General features: G+C 44.6%; 1 protein-coding gene across 2 annotated transcripts in view; it reads right to left on the bottom strand.

Moving 5' to 3' along the window:
• LOC103091813 (potassium voltage-gated channel subfamily KQT member 4) overlaps positions 1–16,100 on the bottom strand; it is a 177,191-nt gene that overhangs the window by 98,336 nt on the left and 62,755 nt on the right. For both annotated transcript variants that reach the window (XM_076069022.1, XM_076069021.1), the window contains exons 3-4: positions 3,039–3,165; positions 1,866–2,041 (exon numbers count right to left, since the gene is read on the bottom strand). In XM_076069022.1, coding sequence (XP_075925137.1) covers positions 1,866–2,041; positions 3,039–3,165 — 303 coding nt within the window. The remainder of the gene's footprint in view (positions 1–1,865; positions 2,042–3,038; positions 3,166–16,100) is intronic.

The following is a 16,100-nucleotide window of genomic DNA, read 5'->3' as shown; positions in this document are numbered from 1 at the left end:
TATGAGATGTTAACTACCTCGCCTGGTGTACAGGAGGCCGTCGGTTCGATTCCGACCCTGATGCGTGCCGTATATTTTGAGTTTGTGTGTCTCTCTCCCCGTGGTTGCGTGGATTTTCTCCGGATCCTCTGTTTTTTCCCTCCACAATTAGAATCAACGTGCTTTCAGAATATTTGGCTGAAATACATTTCCACGTGATAAGCCGCTTCGTTGAGTTATCATTTGTGATGATAGCCAGGTTACCTCTGAAAAGAGCGATATCGCTAATATTTACTCACATATACAGTATATATAACGGTTACACGCCTGAGCCACCCAAAACACTTCACACAATCACTTCTTATCGTTTCCCGATTTCCAAAAAAACAATGTGTTTATTGTGGCTCATTTCATATGGGAAAAAATAATTGACAAAATAAAAAAGCTCTACATTCAAATAACTCATTCGAAATGTGTTTTAGAGTGGATTGATGGCAGGCTGATTGTGACATTTTCATCGTTACAGTAACCATTGAGTTCTTGTGAAATTGACAGCATCCGTGCGATATCGGTGTTATTTATTGTAAAGTTACACTGCTTAAAATAATTATGGCAGGATTATTTTGTATGAATTGTATTTAAATCATATTTGCTCAAACACAAAGTAATTCGAAGCACAAAACAATAAAATGCGAAATGCAATTCTAATGTTGTGGGAAACTAATATTACGAGCATCATGCGGCTCTTGAAATATTTATTAATTTTTTTACGAATAACAAAAAACGACTCAATTTTTTGGGTTTTCCGACTCATGAGCTCCGCCATGTCACACTGCCCGATTAGACTCCGGTTTCATGCTTTGGCCAGCAGAGGGCAGAACAGCCAAGTTCATTGTCACACTCCCCGCCTCTGCCAACCCGCACTAATAGTATTTAGATTTGTTTTGCTGCTATAAATGTCCAAATGATAAGCGATTTTGTTGAGCTATCATTGGTGGCCAGGTCGCTTCTGAAAAATAAGTTAATACCTCAGTGGGCTTGGCCTGGCTGGATGGAGATGATTTCGTGTTTTATTTGTCTCTGTTTGGGTGATTTATTTAACTTCCCTGTACTTTGCACTCCTATCATGTTTTTATTTTGTTTGTTGTATCGTTCTTACCCGCCCCGACTGGACATTCCTCCAGCATTAGCAAATATTCTGATTTTGATTCTGATAAAACCCCAAGATCCACACAGCGTGAAGAGTAGTGTCATCCAGCAGTGGATTGACAAAAGGGCTGTACATGCACAATATCCTACCTGCACAAAGCCAACGGTTGAAATGAGTCCATTCAGCCGCTTGTCAAACGTGATCGATTTGACTGAATGGTTATTTGCCCAACAAAACTCGCCACGACCGAAATTATGGACACGACCTCTTCTTTATCCAATTGCGTCACGGGCTGCCCACCCATTCATGCGATAACTGCACGTGCATAGACCGTGGCCAGAGTAAGTTCCCGCTATTCCCAAGAACTTGCAGCTCTCCAATTTTCTTTCCAGTTGTTACCACGTGTCGTTTGGCAAATCAGATTCACTATTTATTTATACTGCAAGAGGAATCCGATGAGCTATGAAGCTCTTTTTCACAGGTGTCCAGTCGGGGCGGGTAAGAACGTTCCAACAACAAACAGTACAAAAACACGAGAGGAGAAACGCGTCCCGACGTTTCGCTGCTTTTCACGTGATGGGAACTCCTTCAGACACTTCCGGCGAGCGGAACAACACTCGGGTCAAATCCGAAAAGACATTGGAAACTCGACAGCGCACAAACCCCGACAACAAACGCCAAAGTGGCATTTGTTGCTGTTGCGGCCGTTTGCGCCAATAGGGGGCCTATCCCTCGCCTTGCTGTGTGCATAGACCACGGAGCCCAGCAGCTTCCAGGTGCCACCCCTGCGGTCCATGCGGACCATGCGCAGGATCTGCAGGAAACGCAGCGAGCGCAGCGCCGACGTCGCGAACACGTTCCCCTGCGTCCCAGCCGCCAGCACGGCCAGCGACGCGATCAGCACGATGATGTCTGCAAACACAGCACCGAGGATAACGGTTAGCACATATATGCACAGTATATGTAGCGGTTCACAATGCCCGAGCCATCCAAAACATTTCACACAATCACTTCTCATCGTTCGGATTTAAAAAAATATATATATCGTGTGATTCTAGTGGCTCATTTAATATGGGGAAAAATATTGACAAAATTAAAAAGCTCTCAATAAAATGACTTATTCGAAATGTGTTTTAGAGTGGATTGATGGCATGTTGATTATGTGACATTTTCATCGTTACAGTAACCATTTAGTGCTTGTGAAACTGACAGCATCCGTTCAATCTCGGTGTTATTGATTGTAAAGTTACACTGCTTAAAATAATTATGGCAGGATTATTTTGTATGAATTGTATTTAAATCACTTATTCAACAATAAAATGCGAAATGCCATTATAAAGTTGTGGGAAACTAATATTTCGAGAACAATACTGTGAAATGTGTTGTTGTATCATGAAAAATTATAGCGTGGCAATTCGAATATATACAGTGACCTGGGTTTCATCGTTATAGAGATGCCACTTCTAAAATGAAATAAAAACTAAACTACATTTAAAAATGGGAAGGATGGAAAAATGCATTGTCTTGAGTGGTGTATTAACGAAGGAACTGACAACATATGGGAATGTCAGTGTCTCAGGAAGATATAGATAGGTTGTCGACCCCACGCCTAGCTGCAGTGCGTTCATGAAGTTCATGGTTCAACTCCAGCGGCTGCCCTGGTTATCACTGTGGGTTCTATAGCATAACAATACGCGCCGTTTGCCTGACAGTGAACGTTAAAGATCCCGTGACGTATTTCGCAACAAACAAAAAAGGTTATTCGTAAGCCGGCGTCACGATCCTAATCTGTGATCTAGGACAGCTATCTCAAGGAGAGGATGATCCTGGGACACACAAAAAAAACGGGGCAAGGTGGCAGCCCTAAGTCATGCCACGCACGAGAGTTGGTAGGAGCGGATGCATTCACCGATCACGCAGAAGGGCTTCCTGGAGAACTTGAGGCGGCCCCTCCAGCCCCGGTAGCGGCAGCAGCAGCCGGCCGCCCAGATGCGCGCAATGTACTCGATGCCAAACACCACGATCATGATGTACTCCTGGCACGGGCACGCGGATGGACAAGCAGGGAGGGAACGAGACGCGGTTGAGACTTGCAGCGTTGCAGTTTGCGCGCGTGCGTGTGTTGCAGCGTCGCGGGTTAGCGCTACGCTGCGCTACGTACCCAGCCACCCGAGTTCGATCCCCGCTCACGGCCAACGCCAGTGACGATTATCTGAACCGGTCCTGGGCCTCCCCTAGGTCGACTCAGCCTCAAATGAGTACCTGGTGCGGTGTGTAAATATCGCCACTGGGGGAGACAAAGGCGGCCGAGCGTGGTGCTGGCAACCCACCCCGTCGTGTGCCGTGCCGGCCTTCATAGGTGCTACTCGCTAACAGCACTTGCCCCAACGGTTTGTTAAGGCTACACGGGGGGATCTTTGTCTTTGTGTGTAAGGGGAAGGGAAATGGCCGAGTAGTTAGCAGACTGCACCGAAGCTCAATAAAAATAATTTTCATTGATATCTGAACATAGCTGTGGCCTCTCCTAGGTTGGTTCAGCCTAAAATAAGTAGGACCTGGTATTGTGTGGTCACTATCCATGCTGGGGAGACCGAGATGGATTTGGTGAATTGAGAACCGGCAACAGCCTCTCTATTTCTACATTTCTGAAGTGAATGTACGGCAAGTATCCACACACATAGAGATGTGGGTTTGATCCTGACCCTGATGCCTGTGTATTTGGAGTTTGCGTGTTGTCTCCCCGTGGTCGCGTGGATTTTTTTCCGGGTCCTACGGTTTTTACCTCCACGTTTAGAAACATGCGTTTATAGTTATCTGTCTGCTATAAATGTCCACGTGATGATAAGCCACTTTGTTGAGCTATCATTTGTGGCCAGGTCGCTTCTGAAAAAGAGCTACATAGCTCAGTGGGCCTTACCTGGTAAAGTAAAAAAAAAAATCATACCCACACACACTAAGTATTCGTGCACATACCAATGCATATTTTGCTACTTCTACTAATTCAAGTGGTGGGTTGCTAATCTTGAAATAATTTTACCAACTACGATTTTAACAAAGCTAGTTTGTGCACATCAATTTTTTTTTAATGACATAGAATGACTATAGAAGTTTGTACATATTAAATTTAGAGAAAGTAGATTGACACAATAAACAAATGTAATGCGCCAGCTGCGCTCGCTGCGTTTCCTGTAGATCCTGCGCATGGTCTGCATGGACCGCAGGGGCGGCACCATCCTAACTCGTTTTGTTTCCGAAAGATCGAGATGCACGCACACACACACACCAAACACACAAGTCAAAGTGCTTTTTGTTCACATTTTGCATTTGCAATGTTTCAGACTTTCACGTTACATTCTTCAAAGTTGTCTTACACCACTGCAAAAGCTCTGTTTTGTTCTACGCCGGGTGAGTGAAAGCATTGCCTCGTGCCTATCCATCCAATGTGGGTGCAGCAGTGGTGCAGAGGTGAGCAAGAGTGCTTCATTGACCTAGCCACCGGCAGTCGGTTCCCAGCCACGGCTTCTGTGAACAGCGAGTGATACCTGAACCGGTCCTTGGTACACACCCATTCACGAATATGGACTGACCAGCATGGTGAAATATGGTCAATGACTGACAATCATGGTGAAATATGGTCAATGACTGACCAGTATGGTGAAATATGGTCAATGACTGACCAGTATGGTGAAATATGGTCAATGACTGACAATCATGGTGAAATATGGTCAATGACTGACCAGTATGGTGAAATATGGTCAATGACTGACCAGTATGGTGAAATATGGTCAATGACTGACCAGTATGGTGAAATATGGTCAATGACTGACCAGTATGGTGAAATATGGTCAATGACTGACAATCATGGTGAAATATGGTTAATGACTGACCAGTATGGTGAAATATGGTCAATGACTGACCAGTATGGTGAAATTTCCTCCATGAACAATGGCATCGAGGGGGAGGGGGGGCTTCATCCAGCAGTGGAATGAGCAAAGCTGAACTTTGTTGTATATATAGGCCTTTTTCCATTTTTTTGTTTTTGATATTAATAATGATTTTGCCAATATATTTATATATAATCACTCGCGGGGTCGCTGGGAGCACAAACAAACGGAACCCCCCCCCCCCCCCGCCTTTTCGAGCAGCTGTCTTGTCACGCTCGCAAAGATAATGACACCCTCCCCTCCTACCAACGGAAAGGGTCAGTCATAAAGTAAAAAAAAACACAAACGCCACCCCCCCCCCCCGACGAAGGATAGCAAACAGGCGTTTCGTTTTGATTAACTTTTTCATGCTTCTGCTGACAAATGGTAAAAATTCCAAAACTTAGCGACCAAAGATGAAGCTAACATTATCGATCCTCACACTCCAATTAAAAACCAAGCCACAATCTACATCAGTGGATCATTACTCATTAATTCAATACTAATGTTATTTTCGCCTTTAGTAATTTTCTACACGACCTGACCGAAGCATCAAGAATAATTCTGGCAGTCAGGGTTATTCCTAAGCCAAAACGAATTCTCTAACCTCGGGATATCAAATAATAACAATAACTCGAGAACAAACAGCACAAACCCAGGATACAGGCGGTGGAGCAAAAATTAATAAACCCTAAGAAATACGTGGTGATGATAATGTTAAATCTCAAATCTTGGGAAACATAAACCAAATAATAATTATGCAGTATTAAACCGAGGGTTATCCAGATGAGATGAGGCGAAATAGGTCAAACTTACACAACCAAGATAAACTGTATCCCATAGGAAAAGAGCCTCCCAACCGTCTCTGTCTTCCCGCAGCACGGGATAGCAAAGAATGTAATGCCCAGAGCGATGGAAATGACTCTTAAAGCGAGCTTTTATTGCAGTTGGGGCATCTGTGTTCCACGGATGAAAAGATGCCTTGAGGAGGGCGACAGTAATCAAGCCAGGGAGAGACACAGATGGCTTAATAAATGACACACACACACGGACACACGTACAACCCCCCCCCACAACACAGAGCGAGATCAAAGGAAGTTGAGGTCCTTTCTGAGAAAGCGAGCAGAGAAAGAAATTTTGGCATAAAAAGAGAGACACGGGCCATACACAATCGCAGCTACCAGTGGCAGAAGACGGCAAGCATCAGCTCGACAAGAAGACACAGCAGCTCGGAAGAGGACAGCAAGCCGTGAACCAGCATGGTGAAGTATAGCCAAATAACCCCTCCACCCTATCAAGGTGTGGAGAGATCCTCATCCGGCAGGTTGATTGACAAAATTGGAGAGATGATGAGAGAGACGATGAGAGATTGAGATGATGAGAGAGACGATGAGAGATTGAGATGATGAGAGAGACGATGAGAGATTGAGATGATGTAGAGAGATGATGAGAGGTTGACAAAAGTGGAGAGATGATGAGAGAGACGATGAGAGATTGAGATGATGTAGAGAGATGATGAGAGGTTGACAAAAGTGGAGAGATGATTGACAAACGTGGATTGACATAAAGGTGTGGAGAGATCCTCATCCACGAGTGGATTGACAAAAGTGCTGTACAATGTTTATGGATTGTCTTGAGAGCAAGCGCACGTGCCACTACCGTGTTGGTGCACTGAGCCAGATTGTGATGACCCTTACATTAGAATCCTCCTTGTCCCCTTTATGTACCATAAATACAATGGACTCAGCCTTGCAGGTTACCAGAGGAAGGCACAAACAAGTACGAGTATTCCAGTTGGGTATAGAAATACAAACATGTGCTCAAGTTATTGTATATGTTGGGCATGAAAATTTTAATTAAAATAATACAAATTAAATGATTTTTTTTAAAATATACGTATCAGAAATTATGTTAATGTAATTATGTGCATAATTTATGCAAATTAGTGATAATCGTATTAATTTATGTGAATGCATACGATTATGCTGAGGTGGGCACTTATGATAATTAGGCTTAGCTTCGTTGCCCAGGGTCGTATCATCAATCGGGATAAGACAATGAATTGCATGAAGTTATGCAGGTGTGCTGTAAGTATGCTAGACTAAGCTCGGCTTCGTTGTCTAGGTTTGTATTATCAATCAGTATAATACAATTATTCTCGCTTTAACGTTTACTGATTATGTATTAGTGTGTTTATGTCAGGTCTCCAAATTCAAATCTCACCGCAGGATACAGTTCTTATAATTAAAATTATTATGCATGAGCTTAATTTCTAAACAAAACCTTAACACTCTAATATACGAATTCTTATGCTTGAAATTGTCAACACAGTTCTCCAGGAGGTGTTTCCCTCATTGATCCATACATTTAACCCTCAATGATCACGTTTGTTAACTGGGTAACAGTACAATCGATGACTTCCTCAGAGTACGCGAGCATACACGGCGAGAGGAAAAGTCCTTAAAAATTCATGCAACGATATTCATACGAAAGGCAATAAAAGCAGATTATTATACCCCAAAGGAAAAAGTATACGTCAATAGATTCATCGGCAAGATTATATAATTAACGAAATGTCTTAGAATAAGGGTGTGCGACGGGGTGCGTGCCCTCCTACGGGAGATTCTTATCTTTGGCTAAGTTTTAATTAATTCGTGGACAAGATTATATGATAAAGAAACAGGTTTAACACGATATTCTCTCTGTGAGTGTGTAGATTCGTGACGAAGGTTTCAAAAGTTTAGTTTGTATCGATTAATCTATTGGTAATTTATGCGATTGGAAGAAAAATCACATAAAACAAAATAAGAAGAAAAAATAATGTACTTATAAACGACGTATTCTTATCACTCGTTGAGCCGCGATGCCTTCACGGCCAGCTGATGGTTCGTGCACTTTTATAATTAGTCTTATTATTGTGTGGGTGCTTGGATTGTCCCTTTGGTAAATTCTTGTGTGAGCAGATGCCGGGAGCGTCGTGGGATTGTGAGTGTGGGGGAGGGTATACGAACGACGGCTGGTTCCCTCTCTCTTGTCTTAGTTCCCAGCTGGTGCTGGTCGGTGGGCGTGTGGGTCGAACCCACGGCGCGCTCGCTGGCGCTGACACTCTTGCTCACGGGTGGCTGGTCAGGCTCTTTTGCCTGCTGGATGAGCCGAGTCGGCACAACGCTTGTCCGCTGGCAGCTGGCACCTTTGCTTGGTGGCGCTGGTGGCGCTACTGCGCACTCACTCTTGCTCCGTCTTTCTCTGGCTGTGCCGATTGCGCGTGCAGCTGGTTTCCTGCGATGCTGGCTTGGTCGATGCTTGGCCCTCTCCGCCCTTTCTCGAGGTTGATTGCTTGACGCTGAGAATAACTTTCAGCGATACTCTGTCGGTCCATGCCAAACTCAGCACAGAGCATCACCTCACCCCTCTTCTCTGCGATGCACCACACGCATTGTTGATCTCGAGGCCATGCCCCGGAGCTTGCACACGTTTGTCAAGCAGACCACAGAAGCACGTTTGAAAAATAGAATGCTTTGTTCTGCGCTGCCCTCTGCTGATCACCAAGCAATCCAGCCTCAAAAGGTGCCTCTGACAACCTAGCATGCGTAACCAGGGCCCCCCCCCCCCCCCCCTGCATCTCACTCTCTAGCCAGGATCTCTACCGAATCGACTGGGTCGGTGAACAGACTTCGGGAGGGTCCGATGGCTACTCTGCGTTTTGTCTTCTGCTCTCGAGTCACGCAAAAAAGGCCAAGGCTTTGGAGAGTCGACGATGGACCACGGTGGGATTGGTTCAACACAAGAAGCCCGCTGCTCGGAGCAACATGCGAATCCCCATTACAACCAACACGCGTGCACCAGGCAGCATAGCTGTAGTTTTTGCTATGCTGCCTGCTGCACGTTTATTTGATCGTATGCTTGCATTACCATAACCCAACAGGAAAGTTCAAAGCCTCAAATGGACTCGCACACAAATCATTAACAACCAATTTAGCCGGATTAACATTTTAAATCGCCACGAGTACTCCCATGATATTGCCTATTAAACGTTGCTGTTGCAATCAGTTCAAATAGCGTTACGCTCCAACTGTTAAATGCACCAATTTCAGTTCGACCGCAGGTGCGGCCAGGACTGGCTGACAGGCGAGAGCGAAGCTGCTTGGAGTGCAATGGCACAAAGCGACCTCTCACATCGCAACGCGTCGCGTGGACTCGGCACGCAACCCGTCACACGCGCGTACAGCGGCGATTTCTCTGTCCCAGCAACTTTATTCCAGGCCTCGAAAACCTGCCGAGCTTCCGGACGTTCGAACAAGATCGGGCTCGTCGCCGGTGGCTCGGGCACAGCCAAGAACGATGCCGTTGCATTTATTTTACGCTTCGTAAATCCAAAATTTATTACGCGACCACAATAGGACAAAGGCCTCCCCACGAAGCCCACATATCATGTTGGGGGCAAGTGCTCCCGTATAAAGGATGACGGGCGAAGAGCAATCAACCACAATAGTGTAGGGTCGATTACAATTTTCAGATGATGCATTGACTTAATTAACTAAGCGCCTCAGCTCTGCAGTCTCAACAACTGCGCACATGCGATATCCCACTGGACCAGCAATGATTGCACAATGTTGTAGGTACACCGTAAACCTTCACATTAGTGTGAATTATGTGTTGCTGTGACAAGTCTATTAAAAAAAACTGTCTGAAGGCTTGATGATACATTCCTGGGTACAGATTTCAATCACTATACAATACACTGTTCAAACGTAGTCAAGTGGCAATCTGACCACAGATGATGCACACACACAAACACCGGTTTCAAAAATACCTGAGCCCCACACGCGCACACACAAACACACACACAACTATAATAACAATCGCCATTCATCACTAAATGGCACCATGACACCTGTGCCAGGCAAGGTGCACTTTGCGGCCACGCGGTGAGGCGAAGGTTAGCTGAAGGGAGTTTTGTTGGGACAGGCCCGCATTTTTAAGAGGTAAACTTGCTGGGTTGACTACTCTTTGGTTTTTATATTCTTAGTTCTTTCGGTAAAGTCACGTTGAAGGGAAACAACAAAATAATAAAATATATATAAAACAATAAAAATTCTCACGACGTTTCGACCATAACACAAACGGTCGTCTTCAGGTGTGTTGGTTTGCATAAATTTATTTTTAAACGGTGCATTTATTTAGGAATAGGTTTTACCCTTTTAACTGGCACAAAAACTGACACCTTTATTCAAGGCATCATGTTTGCAATAACCACAACACAAGCAGTCAAAATGCAAACAAAAAAGACAACTCTGATAATAATATGCACTGTCCTTGAATTTAATTGGTCCACACCCGAGACAGCTTTTCTTAGAGCCTAGTCTCCATTGGTGTTGGACCAGAAGACGCCAAAAGGCGTACAACTCAAAAACAGCGCACTATCAGAGTATTGAGGGCTCGGGGTGGGCATTAACATGAGACCTCCTTTACCAGAAACAAGATATAGGAATAGGTTTTACCCTTTTAACTGGCACAAAAACTGACACCTTTATTCAAGGCATCATGTTTGCAATAACCACAACACAAGCAGTCAAAATGCAAACAAAAAAGACAACTCTGATAATAATATGCACTGTCCTTGAATTTGATTGGTCCACACCCGAGACAGCTTTTCTTAGAGCCTAGTCTCCATTGGTGTTGGACCAGAAGACGCCAAAAGGCGTACAACTCAAAAACAGCGCACTATCACAGTATTGAGGGCTCAGGGTGAGCATTAACATTATTGACTGCTTGTGTTGTGGTTATTGCAAACATGATGCCTTGAATAAAGGTGTCAGTTTTTGTGCCAGTTAAAAGGGTAAAACCTATTCCTATATCTTGTTTCTGGCAAAGGAGGTCTCATAATGTTAATGCTCACCCCGAGCCCTCAATACTCTGATAGTGCGCTGTTTTTGAGTTGTACGCCTTTTGGCGTCTTCTGGTCTAACACCAATGGAGACTAGGCTCTAAGAAAAGTTGTCTCGGGTGTGGACCAATCAAATTCAAGGACAGTGCATATTATTATCAGAGTTGTCTATTTTGTTTGCATTTTGACTGCTTGTGTTGTGGTTATTGCAAACATGATGCCTTGAATAAAGGTGTCAGTTTTTATGCCAGTTAAAAGGATACAACCTATTCCTATATCTTGTTTCTGGCAAAGGAGGTCTCATAATGGTGCATTTATTTATTTATAAAAAAACGTTAGCGCCACGCGCAGCGATTTGGCAGTTTATTTAGGACTAGTCCATCTATATTCTGAAAAGAGGAGGGGGGAGACGAATTTTTTTAAATATATATAATGTATGCTGTCTGAAAGCCACTGTAAGCGTGAACAATCAATTAAGACCTGAAATGGTTTATCAAATCTTTACAATGATTGCTAAGATAGAATCCATCTTCTCGGTTGAAATTGTCTCTGTGCTTGTATATGTGGATAGCCTCATGAACGAATCTCTCATGGTAGCCAGATGGCTTACAAAGAACCTCTGTCTTGGAAAAGTCAATGGCATGTGAGCCTACTGAATTATAACAATGATCTGCCACGGCCGAGGTGTTGGTCCTACCGTGTTTAAGGTCTGCTTTGTGTTCACGAATGCGGTCCGAGACATGGCGTTTGGTTTCTCCAATGTAACTACTACCACAGAGGCAACTTAGTTTGTAGACACCAGGCTATTGTATGTCCGGAATCACATCTTTTACAGACGGAACCAGATCACGGATTTTATGTAATGTGTTGAAACGGACCTGGATCTTGTGTTTATTCAAGATTTCGGAGATCTTTTTTGTGATCCCCGCAATGTAGGGTAAAGTGATGGTTTTGAAATGCTCCTCAAGACGGTTCTTCTTCATGGTTTGAGTGATAGCTTTGCGGATTGTATAGTCGGAGTAACCATTAGCCCTAAGAGCTTGGTGTACGTGCTTGAGTTCACTGCCTATGTGTTCCTGGTCGGATATGCATTGGGCTCTATGATACAGAGTCTTGATGAGAGAATTCTTCTGTGATGGATGGTGGTGGGAATCCGGTTTCAGATAAGCATCCGTATGGGTAGCTTTCCTGTAGACAGAGTGGCTCATTGAACCATCAGGTCTCTTTTTAATTAGGACATCCAAAAAAGGTATCTTGCCATCTATTTCGACTTCCATGGTATATCTGATGGCTGGGTGTATGGAATTGATGTGGTCGAAGAATTGGTCTAGAGCAGGCCGGCCATGTGGCCAGATGACAAAAGTGTCATCCACGTACCTCTTCCATAAGGTTGGGCGCAGAGTGGCAGTCTGGATGGCGTCAGTCTCAAATTTCTCCATGAAAATGTTAGCTATAACCGGAGAAAGGGGGGAGCCCATTGGGGTGCCCTCAGTTTGTTTGTAGAAAGTTCCATTCCAAGTGAAGTATGTATTGGTTGAACAGTGTCTCACCAGGGGGGTACCTCAGTGTTTAGTCCTTGATGAACTTGATGAACCATACACCCCTTCGTCCCATTGTCTCTACTATCAACTCCCCCACCTACAAACTAGCTCGTTTTTTGTTTGAAATCCTGCGTCCTTTCACGGGAAAAACCACCTCTGCGGTACAAAATTCTACTCACCTGGTATCGACAATCAAGGGTATTTCCTTGTCCCCAGACGACCTGCTTGTCAGTTTTGATGTAGTTTCCTTATTCACCAAGGTTCCTGTACCTGACACCATTGCAATCATTGAAGACTTGGTTCATCAAAGACTAAACACCGAGTCTATAGCACGAAATACTCACCTGACAGTGGCGTGGTGAGGCCTAGTCCCGTGCAGAGCCTCCGGCCTCACCTAGATTGTCCAGCCGGCCGAGGTGGCACCTTGGCAGGCTGGGGCTGGGCTGCTACCCCTGACCCACCCCCCCCCCCCCCCCCCCCCCCAGGCACGATGTCCCCGGCCGCTCTGTAGTAATGTCTACGGCCTATAGTGGTAGAATCTACCGACTGTATAGTAGTAATAACTGCACGCATCAGGGTAGGGGGGACATGAGACAGTGAAGAATTTACCTGAGCGTTTAGTGTATTTTAGTAGGATTTTTAACGCGACATAAAATGTCCCCCTCACTCCCACCGAAGGCGTGCGACTTGGCATGGGCCGTCCTCCCCACCAAAGGCGCGTGAGTTGGTTTGGTCGTGCACGCGTCATAAATAAATAAGAAAGCGTATAGAAATCGCACTAAATCGCAAATTAAACTAATTTAAAGTTGACGGATGTGAAAAGGGAATAGCGCTTGCTCACCGCGGGGCTTACGGCGTGGTACCTGGCTTTTTTTTACGTAAACCCCACCGTTGGAGAGCCAAGCGTGCGACCACACACAAATCCCGCCCCAAACTCACACACAAACCCCGCCACAAACAAACCCCGCCACAAACTCACACACAAACCCCGCCACAAACAAACCCCGCCACAAACTGACACACAAACCCCGCCACAAACAAACCCCGCCACAAACTGACACACAAACCCCGCCACAAACAAACCCCGCCACAAACTCACACACAAACCCCGCCACAAACAAACCCCGCCACAAACTCACACACAACTTTTGACTTTTGATATATAGATGAGGGAATTAATTGGGAGCCAGCGAAAGCCAAGAACCGATTAAACATGACCGGGTGAGAATGAGGGCATTTAGCAATTGGACCAACTGGAGTTTGTGGAGGAGCACATTAGTGATACTGTAGAGGAGGGAGGTACAAGTCAAGATATGATAGAAGTGTAATGTTCGCCTGGATGACGACATCTATATGATGATAAATAATTAACATTTGACACGGAAGAAAATATTCTCCTTTAGATATATATTGGGGCGCCACAGTGGCGAGATGTTAACTACCTCGCCTCGTATACAAGAACTAGTGGGTTCAATCCCGACCCTGACGCCTGCTGTATATTTTGAGTCTGAATGTTCTCCCCGTGGTCGCGTGGATTCTTCTCCAGGGCTCTCCGGTTTTGTCCCCCACCCTTTAATTTGAACACGCGTTTATAATATTTGGCTGCGATACATTTCCACATGATAAGCCACTTCGTTGAGCTATTATTAGTGATAGCCAGGTCGCTTCTCAAAAATAGCTACATATCTCAGTGGGCTTTACCATGTAAAATAAAAATAGTTAGCAGTCGAAAAAAAGTATGAGTTACGCCTAACGTTTAAAATGCGACGTGAGCTTGAGTGGCACAGCTCAAGTCTGCACGACAGATTAAGAAACAGGTTGTGGGTGTGCAGTAGAGGAGCGGCGTTTATAGGATTTGGCTGCTTTGAAATTCCACGTGATAAGTCACTTCGTTTGGGCTATCATTTGTGGCCAGGTCGCTTCTGAAAAAGAGCTACGCAGCTCAGTGAGCTTCACCTGGCAAAATAAAAAAAAGATGTATTTAAATAATTTAGTATCAAATCAAATAAATTACTCAGCAGATTTAACCGATGCGCACAAGCTTCCACAATCGCTGAGGCACACCGCGGACCGCAACCACAGCACAGTGACCGCCAACCACTCGACACGCACGGAACAGCCACCACCAGCACCACCACAACATTCGGGTTATTAGCGCAACAACAATTCTCACTGCCGATCTCACATCGGACAATGAGACTTCTTCACAGGAAGTCAGTGCGTGTTTTTTTTATGTGGCTAAATTCTATGTTGCTTTATAGCTCCATTCCTCACACACTTGTGACCTACTCCGTCATGAACTCCCTCGCCCTTCTTTAGACCCCCGACCTGGGGTCCATTTTGAACGCGTTCACCCTTCGCCACCCATCGTCACAAAATAACGAGGTCACTCTGGTGGCTCTATATTCCTGCCCAAGCTCTACTAATTTATTTATTCTGCTTTTTTTTAATGTATATGCGTTTTTTTCTCCATAATGTATGATTCGTCATTATTTATGAATTCCAATCAAACTTTGCTACATAGGCACCGATTGTTGTTGCGTTTCATTCTCTGCAGGAAACGTTTTAGCTCTTTATTGTAGGCATTTTTCCTCGAAGGTTTGTTTGCAGATTTAATCGGTCCCGACGGACAATGTCCCACGTGGAAACCTCTGCCCGGGACCCTTCAATGGCTGTGCGAATGCTACACTTTGACCCGCGAGAAGTGCTGGGCAGTGCAGCCAAGCTCTGCTTCATCTAGTTAAATTCTAATTTCCGTCCATTTGTACATGATTTATGGCACTCTGTGTCTGGCACAAAGCTGTATTTTTAATTGCCCGTTATTTCACACCCCTAAGGCATTCGATCTCATCATTTAACGATGTTTTTTAGCATGGACTCATTCTGTGCAAGCTGAATGTCAATATTCGGCCTGGCGCCTCTCCCACACATGAAAATTGCAACTGAATGAGGGGTGGTTCTGTATGCAGACACTTGTGTTGGTCCCAGTCATTGTGATTAGAATTAACGACATGAGACAGCATTCCTTGCAAATATTTCGCGACATCTCTCGACCATTTAATCTAACAAACGTAGATTTGTAGATGTTCCCTGTTTTTCACATCTATCAGTATTCGATGTAAACTTTCCCCCTCGGTCTGTAAACAATGTCTTGGGTGATCCTTCATCCAAAAAATATTTTTTTCGAGAAATGCTTCTGCTGTGTTCTCTGCTGTGTTCTCTGCTGTTTGGTCAACGCAGAGCCCATGCCAAGGACCACCTCGTAAGGTATTCTACAGCCAACAATACGTTCGTATAACCCTCCCCAGTGATGGGTAATGGTCTCAGTATATTCACTGCCACTCATTTGTGCGATAGTGATAGATATCTGTTGTAGTGATGTTTGCTATCACATTCGGCTATCCATTTGGTTCGCCTCTCATACTAACCCATGTATACACTTGTCGCATGTAAACGTGCACTTGTCTTCAGCACCTGAGTGTAACGCATACATATGATGACGATGATGATAATGATAGTGCTGGAGAACACTTTCTTGAAGATGTTTTGGTACAATGATTATTTATGAGAAAAAAAACACACACATTTAATTTATTAAAATATCGTTGCAAAGAAAATGT

Source organism: Petromyzon marinus, chromosome 23, assembly GCF_048934315.1.
Source record: "Petromyzon marinus isolate PM22_M1 ecotype Great Lakes invasive population chromosome 23, UKy_Petmar_22M1.pri1.0, whole genome shotgun sequence".
NCBI lineage: Eukaryota > Metazoa > Chordata > Hyperoartia > Petromyzontiformes > Petromyzontidae > Petromyzon > Petromyzon marinus.
The sequence above is the reverse complement of the archived record's forward strand: the minus strand, read 5'-3'. Positions and strand labels throughout refer to the sequence as shown.